The sequence below is a fragment of the Pseudophryne corroboree genome, chromosome 1 (genome assembly GCF_028390025.1).
Source record: "Pseudophryne corroboree isolate aPseCor3 chromosome 1, aPseCor3.hap2, whole genome shotgun sequence".
Classification (NCBI taxonomy): domain Eukaryota; kingdom Metazoa; phylum Chordata; class Amphibia; order Anura; family Myobatrachidae; genus Pseudophryne; species Pseudophryne corroboree.
This window is the reverse complement of record NC_086444.1, coordinates 932,230,935-932,248,430: the sequence shown is the minus strand read 5'-3', so window position 1 is coordinate 932,248,430 and position 17,496 is coordinate 932,230,935. Positions and strand designations below refer to the sequence as shown.

Genomic DNA, 17,496 nt, shown 5'->3' with positions numbered 1-17,496 from the left:
CGTTCACACAATTCATTTGTTTCATATACACCTTATGTACAGAGCTTGAAGGTCATTTAATACAATATTTTTAATAACTTTGTGCATTAAACAAAGTTTGTGTACACTGACCCATCAGAAAACAAAGGTTTCACTATCGCTGTCTCACTCAAAAAATTCTGTATTTTGGAATATTCCGTATTTCGGAATATTTGGATATGGGATACTCAACTTGTATAAACTTTAAAGTAACTCATCTACTTCTAATAAACAACTAACTTTTGTTAAAATCACTGTTGATCATTAATCATATTTAATTTTTAAACAATTTATCTTTGATGTGAATATTACCTACTAACTTACAGAATAATCATGTAAAGAATTACCTATATGGTAACAAGTCACTGTACCTGTTTCTGTGAATTAGAGATTGAATGGAACATGGTACATGCTGAGGAGTGGGGGCATTCTTCCTTGCTAGGATTCTTAAACAGGCCCAAGCAGGGTAAATAGTACCTGCCTACCCCTCTCAGTGCCCCTGTATAGAAATATCCTATTAACAAATACTGTAGATGTATCACCATTCAACATGACAGTGAAAATGAGAAATGTGGTCCCCATTATATAGCATTTATTTTAATTGTGTTCATTTATTAATAGGTTTTACATTATTCCATTGTGTTAATGTGAGATGGCTTTACCCTGTCCCTACGTTAGATGGTAATCAGCGTAAAGGAAAGTGAAACAGAATGTGAAAGTTATATTAATCAGTTTTGTTTATTGAAGTGATGTTTATCTTTAATTAACATCAATGAAAGCAAAGGAAATGTGATATAGCTATACAGAAAATTAGTTACTTTCTATACACAAGAGGAAAATCTGCATCTTTCTGCAGGCGCATACAGTAACTTACTGTATTTGCAGATCTCTGCCAACTTCCCTATGTATGGAATAACTATTAGAAGTATTATTTCTAGGTTTGTGCAGTCACTGTTAACACACTGTACTATAGACTGATAGAATTTAAGTGTTTACCTTTCAGAGATCCTGGGAATAAATAGTCTTTTTTATAGATCCAAAGGCATTTCTGCAAGTCACAATGATTTTCTTTACACAACAGAAGTTCCTGTTACTCACCTAGATTTTGCGTAAGAAGATCAGGCTTTTCCTTGTGTAATGTACGGCTTTGTAAAAAGAATTGCTGAGTAATGCCAAGGGGATCGCTGTAGCTGATGCAAACTTGGGGAATTTACATCATCATCATTCAGCAGCAATAACCTGGTGTGACAGCAGCCTAAATAGTGTACAAATTATCAAACCCATGCGGAAGCTGACTTGGTCTCTAGTGATAGGGCAATAAGACAGTGTGAATGAGCAGGTGTTACTAAGAAGCTAAAGATCAGCTGCTACTAACATTAGTTATATGAAAGTTTACATCAGAGGCTCTCAGAACTCTGTAGACCTAGCAGCAACACAGCACAGACAGGCACTACCTGCACAGCACTTTTACTTCAGTTTTACTGTCCTCTGGCTCAACATGTATAGGAAATCTGCTCCTGCTGATGTGCCCATGATTTCCAAATGTACCTACCCTGCAAAGGATTCGCAAGGCATGTTACCCCCCAATACCTGCAAACAATCTGACACAGGAGAAAAGGTGGTGCTGAAAAAGAAAGTAACTTTATTAAGAGGAATCTCAATAATAATTGGAACTATAATTGGAGCAGGGATTTTTATCTCCCCCAAAGGAATATTACAGAATACCGGGAGTGTAGGAATGTCTTTAACTGTGTGGACAGCATGTGGCATTCTCTCTCTCTTTGGTAAGTGTCAGCCTTTCAGTCTCGCTGTGTGCACATATGTTACTTTCAAACTTGAATCTTGCATGAATTAACAAGACTTTCTAATACACTGTATAATTTAATATCAAGTATAATTGAATTATCTATAAATATGTATGTACTGTACCTGTTTTGCCGAATATCTGAAGTATACATTGACTTATTGTCATTTAAAACATTTATTTTACTATATGTACTGCAGCTAATCATATGGCAATTTGTCTTGTATTTATAAGTGCAAAACAAAGTTAAATTAAGCAGTTTAATGTACTTATGTTCAACTTTAGGTTTTTCTACGATTCTCTGCCAGATTTCATTGTGATAGATAAATCTGTACAAAAACCAAACCTCGTTATATGAACTACGTTATTGTTCTATGAAGCCTAGCGTTAGTGTGTACATTTGTTCCTTGCAGCTTAAGCTGCTATTGGCATGACACAGAGGGTGTGTAACTCAATGCTGACTAATTATTTTGTTACCTTAACCTGCTCATTGCCAAGCTCAGCAGTTAAAAGTCATTTGTTCAAGCATACATAAAGCAAATTCAATTATGGGTGTGGTATAGAAGATCTGCATTCATTAGGTCTACAGACATTAGGTCAGACCCATATGGTCAACAGACAAAATGTTGACATGGATAAAAGGTCGACATGAAATGTCAACACCGGAAAAGGTTGACAGGTTCAAAAGGTCGACATGACAATGGTTGACACAAAAATGGTTGACACACTTTCTTAGCATTTTTGGGGTTAGTGCGGATAGTTGTTTCATGTGGAAATGCATTTACTCACCACACTTCGAGCACGGTGTCTCACTCTGCTACGCTCACCACAAAGCTACTAAAGGTTATGATTTGTGACATGGATAGTCAAGGAAGAAGCAGCAAGTTCAAAAACATGAAAACAAAAAACACGTGTCGTACCATATGTGTGTCGAGGGTGTGGATCATAGGGTCGACAGTAACTAGGTCAACAGTCATTAGGTTGACAATTATTGGTTGACAGTAAATATGTCGACACCTGAAATAGGTCAACACTGTCATTAGGTCGACATGAGTTTTTTTTTCAAGTTGTTTTCTTTGTAAAGTGACCGGGAACCCCAATTAGTGCAACGTGTCTCCTTGCATGGCTCACTTTGCTCGCCATGTTTTGGGCAGGTTACTATTCCCAATCGTAGTCCACGTGGATCGTATAGTATGAAAAAGTTAAAAAAATGAATTCAAATGTGAAAAACTCATGTTGACTTTTTCATGTGTAGACCTTTGCCATGTGGACTTAGTGGCAATGTCGACATAATGGCCATGCTGACCTAATGCATGTCGACCTAAGTGATGTCTAACTAAAGATCGGATACCGTGTGTCGACCACTGTCATATCACCATATGAACCAGTCGACGTTTTGAACCTGTCATCCTTTTCCAGTGTTGACCTTTCATGTGGACCTTTTGTCCATGTTGGCATTTTGTGTCTGTCGACCTAATGACTGTCAACCTAATGTATGTCGACCTATAGTCCGGATCCATTCAGTTATGCACCACAAGTTGTAACACTCCTACATTCAGTTTGACTGTCTGCGTTTACAGGTCAAAAACTATTCTAACAATATTAAAAGCAAAACATGTTCAAGGAAATGAATTAATCATGGTGGCCATGTAAGAGTTGATCACAGCATTAAGCATAAGTAACTTATGTTATTCTAATAATGTTAATGACAGCCCAAGAGTATGTGGATGAATTAACACTGGTAAATTGTGTGTTTCAGAAGCATTTATTGTTTACCATCAATGTCAAATGTTCTGTTCCATCTAATAGATTCCTGTGTACCAACACTTGAGTAATAGCCATCTTCATTGGTAAAAAAGGATGCCTAACAAAACTGCTCTGAGCTTATAAGATACTTAAGCAAGTCAGTAAATGTTTCTGGTTCTAATAATCCCCCTGAGTAATATAAGGTAGGAAGTTAAAATGGTTGTATGAGTGTGTGGCACTTGTCTATTAGAATAGTGTATGGGGTGAGACACTGAGGTATTGGAATGGTGTATGGGGGTGCAGCACTGGGCTATTAGAATGGTGTATGAGGGTGAGGCACTAGGCCAGGCAACACTTCCATTCTGAGAGAAAAACAAAATGCCACCTCCCCTCCTTTCCTCCAACCTGCTAAGGTAAAAAGGGCTAGGGGCATAATGACCTGCGAAGGGGAGGCCCAGCATCCAATTACTAGGCCCACAAACCTTTTGCCAGTCCTCGGAACTGTAGTATGGCACAGGAGTTTTTGTTTCTAAAATTGTTTTAAAAAAATTATCTAGTTTTAGGAAACCCCTCTCTTTTCCAGTGTTTATTTGTGTTATTGTTATTTGGACAAATATGTTCACATTGGAGGCCTAAAGCGGCAAAACCCAAGTAACTAATGGGGGCAATGGCACCCAAACATCTGACTTTTCATGCATTTCAGCTTTGCCACCTCCGGGGTGTACTCATTACTATATAACACAGGAAAAGTGTTTGTAAGATTACATCATGCTCTGTAGGTGTCTACAAATAATAGGTTATGGCAGAAAACCGAGAGGATTAAATAGGGGGAAAGTGTAAAAGAGCAGCAGGACAAAACATAAACTGAGAGACATCTGGAAGTGGAAACTCACTAGAGGATGAGTGATCTTGAAGAAGATCACACTCTGAATAACAGTAACTCTCCCTAGCAGTGACAATTTCAAATCCTTCCAATTCCCCAAAAGAGAACATATTTTAGTAATAATAGAACAATTAAAACTACACAAAGAGGACAGGCCAGCAGGATGTAAAGCCCCAGATAGAAGGTCATTGTAAATTGAGATACAATATGGGGGTTGAGTTACAAAAGTTTGAGAGTTAAATGGGAGTAATTGACAGTTATGTCAATTATTCATATAATATATGAAGGATTCAAAAAAGTCTAATCATGTCAAATACAGCGGAAAGAGATGTCAGATGATCAGCAAGCAGGAGGAGTATATCATCAGCTAAGAGTGCTAGTTTACTGTAACTTGATGGAGGGCCTTCTCCAGAGTCTCCAAAGCCATCACAAAGAGCAGGGACGGGACAAACAGTACCTGCTGAGTAACACTTTGAGGACAGAATGAATGGGACAGAAAATAATAGCCAGCACCTGTGTTAAAGGGATAGTATACTATTGTGCAACAACTGAATAAAGAAGTCAGGGAAGCAAAAAAAGGGAGAGTGTTTCAAACAAGCGGTCCCAAGTCACCAAATGAAAGGCCTTGGCAGCATTCAATGGAAGAAGAAACCTGGGAGCCACCTGTGGAGAGAAGACCAAATACTGCATAACAGTTATCATTTTCCTTATTTTAGTAACAGAATTACGACCCCAGGATGAATAATGGGCAGTATGATATACTTTACTCCATTGCTAAAATCATGATAAAGATGTTGTAATCGGTATTACAAGTGTAATAGCTGTGTATAAAAATGGTTTGAAGGGAAATCTGTGGAACTCGGCACTAAAGCCATTGGGCTGGGAAATTCCTGAAAAAACCCTGTGGTCTTAGTTGTAACAGGACCAAAAAGAGATGCAAGGGTATATTACTAAAGATCGCTTTTGGACACTTTTGTGTTTTGTTTTGTTTTAGTTGATTTCAGTCGATTAGGCAAATAGATTTATTTACAGTAAGTCAAAAGTAAAAGAAAAATTGATCCCAAAAAAATTTCTGAACAAAGTCAAACATTGGTAAAACAGCCAATCAGCAAGCAGCCTCTATGGCAGCATCTGAGAGTTGTCTGACTCTTAGCCAATTAGTGCTATAGAGGAGAGAGCAACGTGGGAACTGTTATTTGGGCCGCTGTACTGTATATACAATACAGCACGTCCATGGGCTTGGGAAGCTGCATTTTTTTATTTTACCTAGAACAGACATCTACATCGAGAAAGGGACCGAACACAGTCCAGGACAATGCATGAAGAGTTTAAGTGTGAGTACGACTGTGCGCAATAAAGGGTTAAAACAGCTGTTGTGTGAGAGTTGTCTTTTTTAAAATGTTTTTATTGCATTGCAGGGGTACAGGTACCAGTGAACCCTTACTGTCTGGACATGTTGGCACTTGTGGTTCTTCAAGTACCAAGATGCCAGAGTAGGTTTGCTGGGACCTGTAGTTCCACTGTTACACTCGCACCCACCGCCCAGGCTTGGTGGGTACTTTGGGAAGGGAGCCCCCTTTATTGGTTGTCTCCACTATCTGATGAACCCCCAGGCCGACAAGTTTGAGGGTGGTTTACATGTTGACATAACCTCCCTTCCTCCCCCTGGTTGTTAAGCCCACTGCTGGTTACTGTAAAAACGGGGGACTCTACATGCTGGCCAGTCGCCATTCAAAAAGTTGACATTTGACACATCAATATTTTTAATGTGTACATTCAGAACATGTCTTTATTTTGATGTTGACATTCTGAAATCTGTTACTATACAAAGAAAAAGGTGGAAGAGTGTTTATAAAAATGTAATGAGTTAGGAAACTTGCAATGTGCATGTACATATTTACAAAGCACTCTGACACTTTATGAAAGACTGGGACTATACAAGTGCAGGTCACCAGCGATGTCATTGATGGTGGGTATGTGAGGTCACATTTAGCAATTGGCATAAGAAATATGTGAGAACCTACTTAGTAAGAACCTATACGAGAGCCTACTTAGTAAGAACCCATTAAATCCCCCACACATGGCAGGATATAGCTGCCGATACAACAATTTGGAGCAGCTATAATGTGCCGTGTGTGGGCATGATGTTGCCCATAGAGCACACCCGTCTGCCCGCATCGCTGATCTTTCTGCATGTTCAAATGATCAGTGATGCGGGCGGATGATCTCATGCAGTTCTATGTGAGGATGGCCAGCATAGCAGGCAGCTGGGCACCAGATTGCCCTGTGTGTGGGTACCACCCAATATGTCAGCCCTCAGACGCTCCGTCGCATATGCCGCACATGTCGCTCTGTGTGTGGTCAGCCTTAAAGTAGGTAAAAAAAGGCTCTTATTTGAAATTTTACAGTTGTATTTAGCACAGATAAACATAGAAATCAAGGGGGGGTGGGAAGCGGAAGATTTGAACATTAACAATATGCGGCAGATTTATCAACGAGTGATATTCTTGTTATCACTAATTACGAATGATAAATGGTGCTGCAACCAAACAGCTCCTGTCATGTTTTGGAAAATGACAGAAGCTCATTGGCTGGAGCACCATTTATTAGGCGCAACAAGTGATAACAAGTATTTCACTCATTGATAAATCTGCCCCATATTGTTAATGTGCAGCTGAATGATCCTTAATCTTTTAAAGAGTTTTGCTAATATATATAACGTGAATATATAATGCAGTGGAGCGAGTCACTTTGCACATGCAGAAGGATACCAGGGTTCTAAAAACTGAAGTCCTTCTATCGCAAAGGACAACTTTTAATTGCATTTTGAGGAGCATACCAGCGTTTTTAATGCTGTTATGTACCCTTATAAGTTCCAGGATATATCCTATCGCGTTGTGAATGCAATGCATAGTACATCCTGCACTCTGTGCTTAATGTCTCCAAAATGTCACTAATGCAGTGAGTCTCAAACTGTGTGCCGTGACACCTCGGGGTGCCCTGGGTTGGTGGCCCTTGACCAATTAAAATTATTTCTGTTCAATGTAATAGGAAAAACTGCTGCTGGTGGCTGCCAATCATAACACATGTGGACAAACAGAAGCAAATCTTGTCACTCACTACACAATTGACCCTAAGGATGACATATAAACCCAATTTACTTCATTTAATATTTCTTTATAAATTTTCAGTAAGAAACCTTTGGCTTAGGGGTGCCATGAAAAAAAATTATGATACTCTAGGGTGCCATGACTCAACACAGTTTGGGAACCACTGCACTAGTGACTTGATTGGCAAAAGCTAGTTTGGCTCACAACATACAGTAGCTCTATCCATTTTGTGTTGGTGATGTGTACATTGTTACAAATGTATGACTACACTTTTTAATTCTGGTATTTTGCAACTGAAACTTAACATACATTAAAGAAGCTAGTTTAAATACTCTGCACTGAACATACTATCTGGAGTGCATGTAATATAATTGCAAACGCAAGATATAAAACAATGCACTATAAAAAAAAAAACCCTGAAAAAGATGTAATACCGCAGCCTATATAATACTACGTTTGTTTTCCGCTATACTTATCACTATTTCTATTGATATTTTAATTACATTTTCAACCCCATTATTCTGATTCACTCCTATTTTTATAGACCCATTTCCTGTTAATTTCTTTCATTTTATTTTGTCATAGAGATAAACGTTCTTGATCGCCTATCACTTGTCCACTTTCAATCTAAGACCTTTTTAGTTCCATCTTTGTACTCGTTATATCATATGCAAAAATTCTTATTCTCCTGGTCATTAAATGAGATGTGATTATACTGTACTCACATAGCGTTATTTCTTGGAAGTTTATTTAAACTGTGCCTGGAAGCTAAAAACTGCAAAAGATTATTTTTACAAAAGACTTTAATTAGCAGAGTCTCATTAGTACACTCTCAGGGATAGTTTCTAATGTAGCAAATAATCCACAGTTATCCATTATTTCTGTTTTATTGCTTTTTACTACTAAATAATTGCTTCTTGTTTGTAGCTAAATGTTATATCTACTGCGTTATCCCTAATGGAACACTCTTAAATCAATCCACAGACAAAGCTAAAAAAGTATGTGACAAACATTTAGTTGCTGTCTGCTTCTAGAGTAGATAACAATGTGGGACACTAGAGAGCCAATAATCTACTTTTTATCTAGAGATAATTGTTATTTGTTTTTCTCTTACTAAAAACACAAAACTTTTGATCACATCTGCACATCAAGGGAATTCAACTCTTTTCCCCTAACCTATAAGCACAGGCTCAGCGGTTAAATATACTTTATGTAAAACAATTCATTAAGATCTCTGCTGGAGATCCTGACCCAGTGTCAACTTCTTGTGGTCCTAGATAAGCAATTGTTTTTAATATTCTAAGCACTGAAGTGATAGTAGACTCATGTAGGAAGGCAAATAGTGTCTGGGGAAAATGTGTATCACTCTGTAGAAAAATATATTTGTTACATACAAAATAAAGATAATTTATCTCACCCCTGCACAGTGTATTAGGAGCAACTGTGTATAGTTAATGCCTTTACCCTTTCAAGAGATTGGACAACCACCAGCCAATTGGTTCATTGGTTATTCTCTCCATTGTGTTTACCCTTAAATCCTTTAGATTGTAAACCCTTCATATTTATTACATAATTATACTAGCTGCACACATTAATTATGTATCTACAGTGGGGCAAAATAGTATTTGTACAGCCACCAATTGTGCAAATTGACACACTTAAAAAGATGGGAGAGGTCTGTAATTTCCATCATAGGTACACTTCAACTGTGAGAGACAGAATCTGAAAAAAAAAAACCCAGGAAATCACATTGTATGATTTTTAAACAATTTACTTGTATATTCTTGTGGGAAAAAAATATTTGGACACCTGCCAAGCAGCAAGATTTCTGGCTCTCACAGACCTGTTACCTCTTCTTTAAGAAGCACTTTTATCCTCCACTCGTTACCTGTATTAATGGCACCTGTTTGAACTGGTTATCTGTATAAAATACACCTGTCCACACCCTCAAACAGTCAGACTGCTACCTCTCCAAGACCAGAGAGCTGTCTAAGGACACCAGGGACAAAATTGTGGAGCTGCATAAGGCTGGGATGAGCTACACGACAATAGGCAAGCAGCTTGGTGGCGCAATTATTAAAAAATGGAAGAAATACAAGATCACTGAAAATCTCCCTCGACCTAGGGCTCCATGCAAGATCTCACCTTGTGGGGTATCAATGATCTTGAGAACGGTGAGGAATCAGCCCAGAACTACACAGGGGGACCTAGTCAATGACCTCAAGAGAGCTGGGACCACAGTCACATAGGTTACCATTAGTAACACACTACGTCATCATGGATTGAAATCCTGTAGCACCCAAAATGTCCCCCTGCTTAAGCCAGCACATGTCCAGGCCCGTCTAAAATCTGCCAGTGACCATCTGGATGATCCAGAGGAGGATTGGGAGAATGTAATGTGGTCAGATGAGAGCAAAATCTAACTTTTTGGTATAAACTCCACTCGCCGTGTTTGGAGGGAGAAGAATGATTAATGGCATCCCAAGAACACCATACCCAGTGTGAAGCATGGGGGTGGAAACATCATGCTTTGGGGCTGCTTTTCTGCAAAGGGGACAGGACAACTGGTCTGTATTAAGGAGAGGATGAATGGGGCCATGTATCGTGAGATTTTGGGCAAAAACCTCCTTCCCTCAGTAAGAGCATTGAAGATGAAATATGGCTGGGTCTTCCAGCATGACAATGACCCCAAAAATACCACCCGGGCAACTAAGGATTGGCTCCGTAAGAAGCATTTCAAGGTCCTGGAGTGGCCTAGCCAGTCTCCAGACCTCAACCCAATAGAAAATCTGTGGAGGGAGTTGAAAGTCCGTGATGCCCGGCGACAGCCCCAAAACATGACAGATCTAGAGAAGATCTGCATGGAAGAGTGGGCCAAAATACCTGCTACAGTGTGTCTAAACGTTTGACCTCTGCAATTGCCAACCGAGGTTATATTACAAAGTATTGAGTTAAACTTTTTGATTGTCCAAATATTTATTTTCCGCTAGAATATACAAATAAATTGTTTAAAAATCATACAATGTGATTTCCTAGTTTTTTTTTCCAGATTCTGTCTCTCACAGTTGAAGTGTACCTATGATGGAAATTACAGACCTCTCCCATCTTTTTAAGTGTGTCAACTTGCACAATCGGTGGCTGTCCAAATACTTTTTTGCCCCACTGTGTATAAATTTAGATTCTGTTTGTATTAGTGTGTACTTATGTTTCCTGTTGACAGTTTTATCCCCTTGTATGATGCTACAAAACCTGTACGGTGCATTATAAATAAAAGATAATAATTCCAAAAGTGAGGTCTGATTTGTATAAACTTAATTGCATTAGTAGACAGTATGTGTACCATTTAGTGGTTGCAGTGCCTCAAGGGTGTCATAGTAGGTTACATTTTTAGTAGATATGTACTGTGAATAGATTGTGATTCTATGTTGAAGTTGTCTCTCGGTTAGCAACACATTTTACAAGTTTAACTTTTGAGACATACTCATGTGGAGAAGTGATTGGGTGCTTTGGATTTTGCTCTTCCAAATCAGTGAATTATCCAGTTGCAAAATAAGTAGTAACTAGCTGATGTGCCTGGTTTGAACCAGGCAAAGGATTGCTGGGTGGAACATTTTACCCCTTTTCACCCCCTTAGAAGTCAATACCCTGTAGTATCTCTGCTTTGTGGGTGGATGCACATAACTGTGACCAACTCCAGACCACCAGGCAGGTCACATGATCCAGGTTGGCCAACTGTCACATTTTCAAAGAGCTCAAAGGTGATGCATTGTAATTGGCTGGTGGACATTTTGCCACAAAAATCTGTAATGAAGCAACACATTACAAGTGGCGCCGAGAGAGGGGTACTCTTTACCCAGGACTGGGCTTGTTGGAGGGGTTTTACGTGAATAAGAGTTTAGTAGATTCTTTTAAGGATACAGTATTTTATATCCCAATTATACTTTTGCAGATTGAGAGCTGGGAAATGGCTACTTTTTATAAACCTTTTTTTTTTAGATGTAACGAAACCTGTAAACCCTTAAACAACATACATACTGTATACAGAACTTTGGTAGATACACAAGTTATCCCCACATTGCCTCATGGCCTAACTTAACTTTTGTAAAAATATGGATTTAAATTGGAAGAGTTCAATAACAGTGTATATTACATTATACTTTGCTGATTTCTGACATCATTGTATCTTGATGCAGAAGGGCTGTACAATTACATACATATCTTGTATATTGTACTGTATGTTAATGGAATATTTAGCTTATGACAGATGCTCAGTCTTATGTGTTTATAGGTCTCTAAAGCTCAATCTGGTGGAGAAAAGGGAGAACGCTACTCTATCACACATAACCAGCTGTGCAAGTCTATTACAGTATCTGGGAGTGTTACATTTTTCTGGGATTTTTCTGCAGCTTTATTAGGTTTATCTTTTAAGTAAACAAAATTAACCTGAAAACATATAATAATAAAATAGAAGTTTTAAATAAACTTACAGATACTGTATGTCCTCATACTCCAAACCTCAATACGCCATATGGCGTGAGACGCCCGGCATAACATAGCCGCATTGAGCGGTGCAGCGCATCGACTTTCTAAATTTTGGGTCTTATTCGCATTGCAGATGCAGCAAAACACCACTCTAAGTGGACTATAGGCGCTGGACCGTGACTTTAACCACACAGTGGAAGCACAATGGAACTTGGGAGGAGAAAAAGCCATGGCAGCTGTATCATAGCACTACTTATACAGATTTAGACTTATTCGCACCCACGTACAAATGTTGCACATCAAATTGATCAGCGTAATCTAGCAAGTAGTTTTGTTGCTTACAGTTGTTTTATTTATGTGAAGAAGACACACATTTTGAGTGAATTAGATGATCAGCATTGCTGAGTCTTGTGCACCTGGTGCGCCGAAAGGACATGACTGTGGTCATGGGTATGAAGACACATCTGTATTGTTTTGAGATCATTTACCATAACTGGTGGCTTTCTTTCTGCCCTATAAACATATAAGAGTCTATTTAAACTCTATAGAGTTAACTGCACACCTGTGGTGCAAATACACATTCATGATGATGACAATGGTCCCCAGTACTAGCTAGCTGCTCTGATTAGTTGAATTCTGACTGTGAATACATTTCTGATGCTGTTTCTTGATTGCTCGTGTTTTGGCCCCGCGGTGCAGGGTGTATTATTATATTTACTTTCTCTCTCTCTCACTCTCCACGTTCCTCAGGCTCTTCCTGACAGTGGAACATGGGTGCTGTGTCCCTTCTCCTGTTGAAGATGGGTCCATGGAACAACAGTAGCAATCTGCTTTGGAAAAAATACAGTATATTGTAGTTCTTGTTGGCTTGATTTAAGGAAGGGAGGGTAGGGTCTTTAGTAAAGGCTCCCATCAATCAAACATCCCTCCTATGCCCACTCCCTTATTAATTAATTTATTTCTTACCTGTTATTTATGTAGTGCACACATATTCTGCAGCGCTATACAGAGAATATTTGGCCATTCACACCTGTCCCTGTCCCAGTGCAGGAGCAGCTCCAGGCATGAGCAAGGGTGCCTGCCACCCATCCACACCCTGCATCCCGCACACTGGCTGCAGCAGGCGCCGCGGGCTGTGTGGGTGCCCGCTGCAGTGGGCACCATTGTCAGATGATAGAGGTCTCTCCCATAGATCCGAGGAGCTGGCGGCTAGAGACGGAGCTGCAGCGGCAGCAGCAGTCGGAAAGCACAAGCGGGGCTGGTGAGTGTTTTTTTTGGAGTGTGTTTGTAAGCAGCTCTACTAGGGGGCAAAACTACAAGGGGCACAACTACGGGGGGCAGATCTACTGGGGGTACAACTACAGGGGGCACAGCTACAAGGGGCACAACTACTGGGGCAAATATACTGGGGCACAACTACAGGGGGCACAGCTACAGGGGCACAACTACTGGGGGGCAAATCTTCTGGGGCACAACTACAGGGGGCATAACTACAGGGGGCATAACTACAGGGGGAATATCTACTGGGGGCATAACTGTGGCCACACCCCTTCCCTATAAAGCCATGCCCCCTGTATTTTTTGGTGCATGCCTTAAGTGCGCAATAACCCTGGGGGGGAGGGGTCACCAAAGGAAACTTTCGCCCTGGGCGCCACAAGGTCTAGAACCAGCCCTGCCCAGTGGAGCTTACAATCTATATTCCTTAACACATGTACATGCACGAACAATTCACGCTAGGGTTAATTCTTGTCAGGCGCCAATTAACCTACCAGTATATTTTTGAATTGTAGGAGGAAACCCACACAAGCATGGGGAGAATATACATACTCCACACAGATAGGGCCATTATGGAAATCGAGGGTATCTGGTCTTTAGATCTACACTAAAAAGGTATACAGTCAATAGGTTGACAACTAATGGTAAACATGCATTAGGTCGACAGTGTTAAATTGTCGACATGTAAAAAGGAGACAGTTCAAAAGATCGACAGGGTCAAAAGGTCGTTGTGACAATGGTCGACACACATTTTTTATATTTATTTTTCAACTTTTTCATACTTTAGAATCCACGTGGACTACCATTGGGAATAGTAACCTGTTCCCAGCACAGCGGTAGCGGAGCAAGGTCGCTCTCCATGCAAGGAGACGTGGTACACTAATGGGGCTTGTTTGTGACGAAAAGTGACATGTTGACCTTTGACCCTGTTGACCCTTTGTCCCTGTGGGCTTTTCCTACTGGCTACCTATTCCATGTCCATCTTCTGAGCTTGTCAACCTAATGCTTGTCAACCATTAGTGGTAGACCTATTGACTGTAGACCTTTTTAGTGTAGATCTAATAATCCACACCCGGCAATCAAACCCATGACCTCAGTGCTGTGAGGCAGTAATGCTAACAATTACCCTGTCCGTGATCTCTAACTTCCTGAATACTTCACAGTGGCAGGACAGTTAGGGGAACAGCTCATCACTGCCACGTGTATAACACATTGTTTGTCCTCCAAGGACAAAGAATATTATATAGGGTATATGATTTTACGGTTATACTTTAGCTATAATTATATTTACCATTAGTCCTTCAAGAGAAAGATTTATTCCTGCTGTTTTTCTAGGTATTTTTCCATTTAAATTAAACCTAAGAACAAATACATACAGTACAGTCTTTACCTATCAAAACATATGTAAAAGGACTTTTCTTATGCATATGACCTGCCGGGTGTAATAACTGTACAAGTACCAAGCTGGACCCATCTTGTAATCAGAATAAGTGCAGTATGTAATTGTATTTTTTAGTGAACACATTGTCTGCCTGTATTTTGCACACAATGCATTCAATCTCAGAATGAGCCCCTATACATAAAACAGTCAGATTCAGCTGCTCTTAGAAATATCAGCAAGCTTTGAAACAAAATGTATCTGTATGATTGATAAGTAAGTGCATTGAAACCATAAAACGCTGTTATGTTATGTTTTCTAAGCATTGACCTTCATCATTACAGTTTTTTCATCAGTTTATTTTATTTTGCCTACAAGGTCAAACCGTGTTCAAAGAGAGAAAAATTATTTTTACCAATTTCTTGATTTGTTGATAGAAAGGTGATATTCATTAAACCTTCTGAAACTATATTATAATTACATGTTTAAAACATTAAATATGTAAAAACTGTTATATATGAATTTATAACTATAATCATTACAACAATAACTAATCTGCAATGCAAATAGTTAATTAAGAGCTACAGTGTTTATGGGAAATGCAAATTACAGCTAAATATTAAAAGGTTTTATCTGATCGATTGTTCTAAGTGACCTCTCCACCTACATAGAGTTCCATGGACTGCAACATGGCCAGTATTTACTAAAAATCCGAGTTTGGCCGATTTGTGTTTTTTTTACTAAGTCCCAACACGGGAATTCACTAAGCACAAATCTCTGCAGTGTTTGGGACATTCGTAATGGTTTGAACGGCAAAGCACACAAATACGAATGAATAGACCATCGGTCAAACGCGCCTGTTATTTCATACAATACGGGAATTCACTATTCATTCGTATTTGGTTGTTAGTCTGAGTGCTCAATTGCGGTCGGATTTGTTTGCGATTCGTAAAAAAACGCAGCAAAAAAAATAGACCTGCTTTTTTCAGCCGTGTTTACATGTGTTGACACTTACAAATCATTCTAACCTGAATTAGGATGCCTTTAAAAGGGACACAAACTTCTCTCATGCAAAATAATTTATTTCCTTATGTTTGCTGGCCAAAAGCTGTAGATTTGTAAGGCAATACACATTTAACAACATATATCCATTATTACACACATTTGTGTTCAACTTTCAAATATGTCAAATGTTGTTGTTTCTGCATCATGTTTTTAAATCTGATTACTTATTTTTAACACACACAAACATGGCACAACAATAATGTCAGTCATTTTCGGACTGAATTATCTAAATATTACCCCCAACATATTAGGACACTTTTAGCCAACTCAATTGTGTTTTTCTTGTCAATTCGTCTAGAGAGGAAATGTAAAACAGTTACAATTCACATTGTAAATTGAATTGGTCATGGGTGTATCTGCCTGGCTGCCAATTAGTTTGTCTGCTGGCTCAAAGAATGATTAGAATCTAGAAAGAGTAATGATTAGGAAAAAATCAAGTGGTCTGCTTTCTGCCTGCTTAAGACAATCTGCCTGGCTGCCAATTAGTCTGTCTGCTGGCTCAAAGAATGATTGGAATCTAGAAAGAGTAATGATTAGAAAAAAATCAAGTGGTCTGCTTTCTGCATGCTAACATCTATGTGCAGCTCAAACAACAGTTTCCTGCTAACAAAAAATACAAAGATGATAAAGAAGAAATGTGTGTACAAAAATCCTTTTGTTGTTTGTACCAGTTATAATTAATGATGTTGTACAAATTGTCAAGGAGCTAAGTGTTATATATATTCTGTTAATCATACACTTGGTAAGTTTTTTTTTTCTCTTCTCTTTAAAGAAATGGGTGTGTTTTTTTTAATGTTTATTTGGGTGGTTGCTTGTCCTGGCCTTTGCCTTTACCACTATCGTGTTGGCGTGCTCTGGTGGAGCGCCTTGGTGGTGATGACACTTGCGTTACATTTGGAGTAGTCGTACCAGAACTACTGCTTGTTTGCTGTTGCTGCAGGGATCTGAGTGTTTCATTGAGGTTACTGAGGGTGGCATTGTGTTCATGTGTTGCAGCATTTTGATTGTCTACAATTCTGGACATGGATTCATTGATAATTTGATTGCTTTCTAAAATGTTTATATAGCTTTGCTGTTGTCTGTGCTGTTCTTCCATTATGCTCTGTAAGTTGCCCATGACATGTGTAATGTCTGCACGTATGATTTCCATGGTATTTGCAATTCTTGTGTTTGTTTCATTTTGTCTACTCAGATTTCTGCTGATTCGTCTGAGGTGAGATGGTAGGCTTGCAAACATTTGGGTCTGCCTATGCAGGCAATCTTCATTAATGGCCTGCTGTCTAGCCCAAATGGTCCAGAACACTTGATCAGGGCCTTGTGTTACTGGTGTTGTTGGGCTGTGTTGGGTTGGTGGTGTGCTTTGCTGTGGGGGAGTACTCACAGGTGCTGGGGGGCTGATTCCTTTGCTTACTGGATGCATTTCTAACATGATTGTGTCATCCATGTCACTGTGTTGCCGTTGTTGTGGAGAAATGCTGGTACCAGGACTAGAAGCTGAAATTAAAAACATTTATCCGTTACTTATCCATATGTTTAATACATTGGTACAAAGCACTAAACATGGAACACATGTAATGGACTGGTTCTTTCAGATATCTGGCCTAGCAACATCATCACTCATTACTTAAATACATACATATGCCTGTTTGTGGCAAATGTGTCTGGTTACTTCATTCTGAAAGCAAACACATGAGTTGTATGGTACATCAGACATACTCCTGCCTAAAAACACATT

The 17,496-nt window shown here is 39.2% G+C and overlaps 1 protein-coding gene across 1 annotated transcript in view; it reads left to right on the top strand.

The window, feature by feature from the left end:
- Positions 1-1,342: 1,342 nt before the first annotated feature.
- Positions 1,343-17,496, top strand: part of SLC7A11 (solute carrier family 7 member 11) — a 328,653-nt gene continuing 312,499 nt past the window's right edge. Inside the window, exon 1 of the mRNA XM_063920358.1 lies at positions 1,343-1,802. Coding sequence (XP_063776428.1) covers positions 1,403-1,802 — 400 coding nt within the window. The 5' untranslated portion in view covers positions 1,343-1,402. The remainder of the gene's footprint in view (positions 1,803-17,496) is intronic.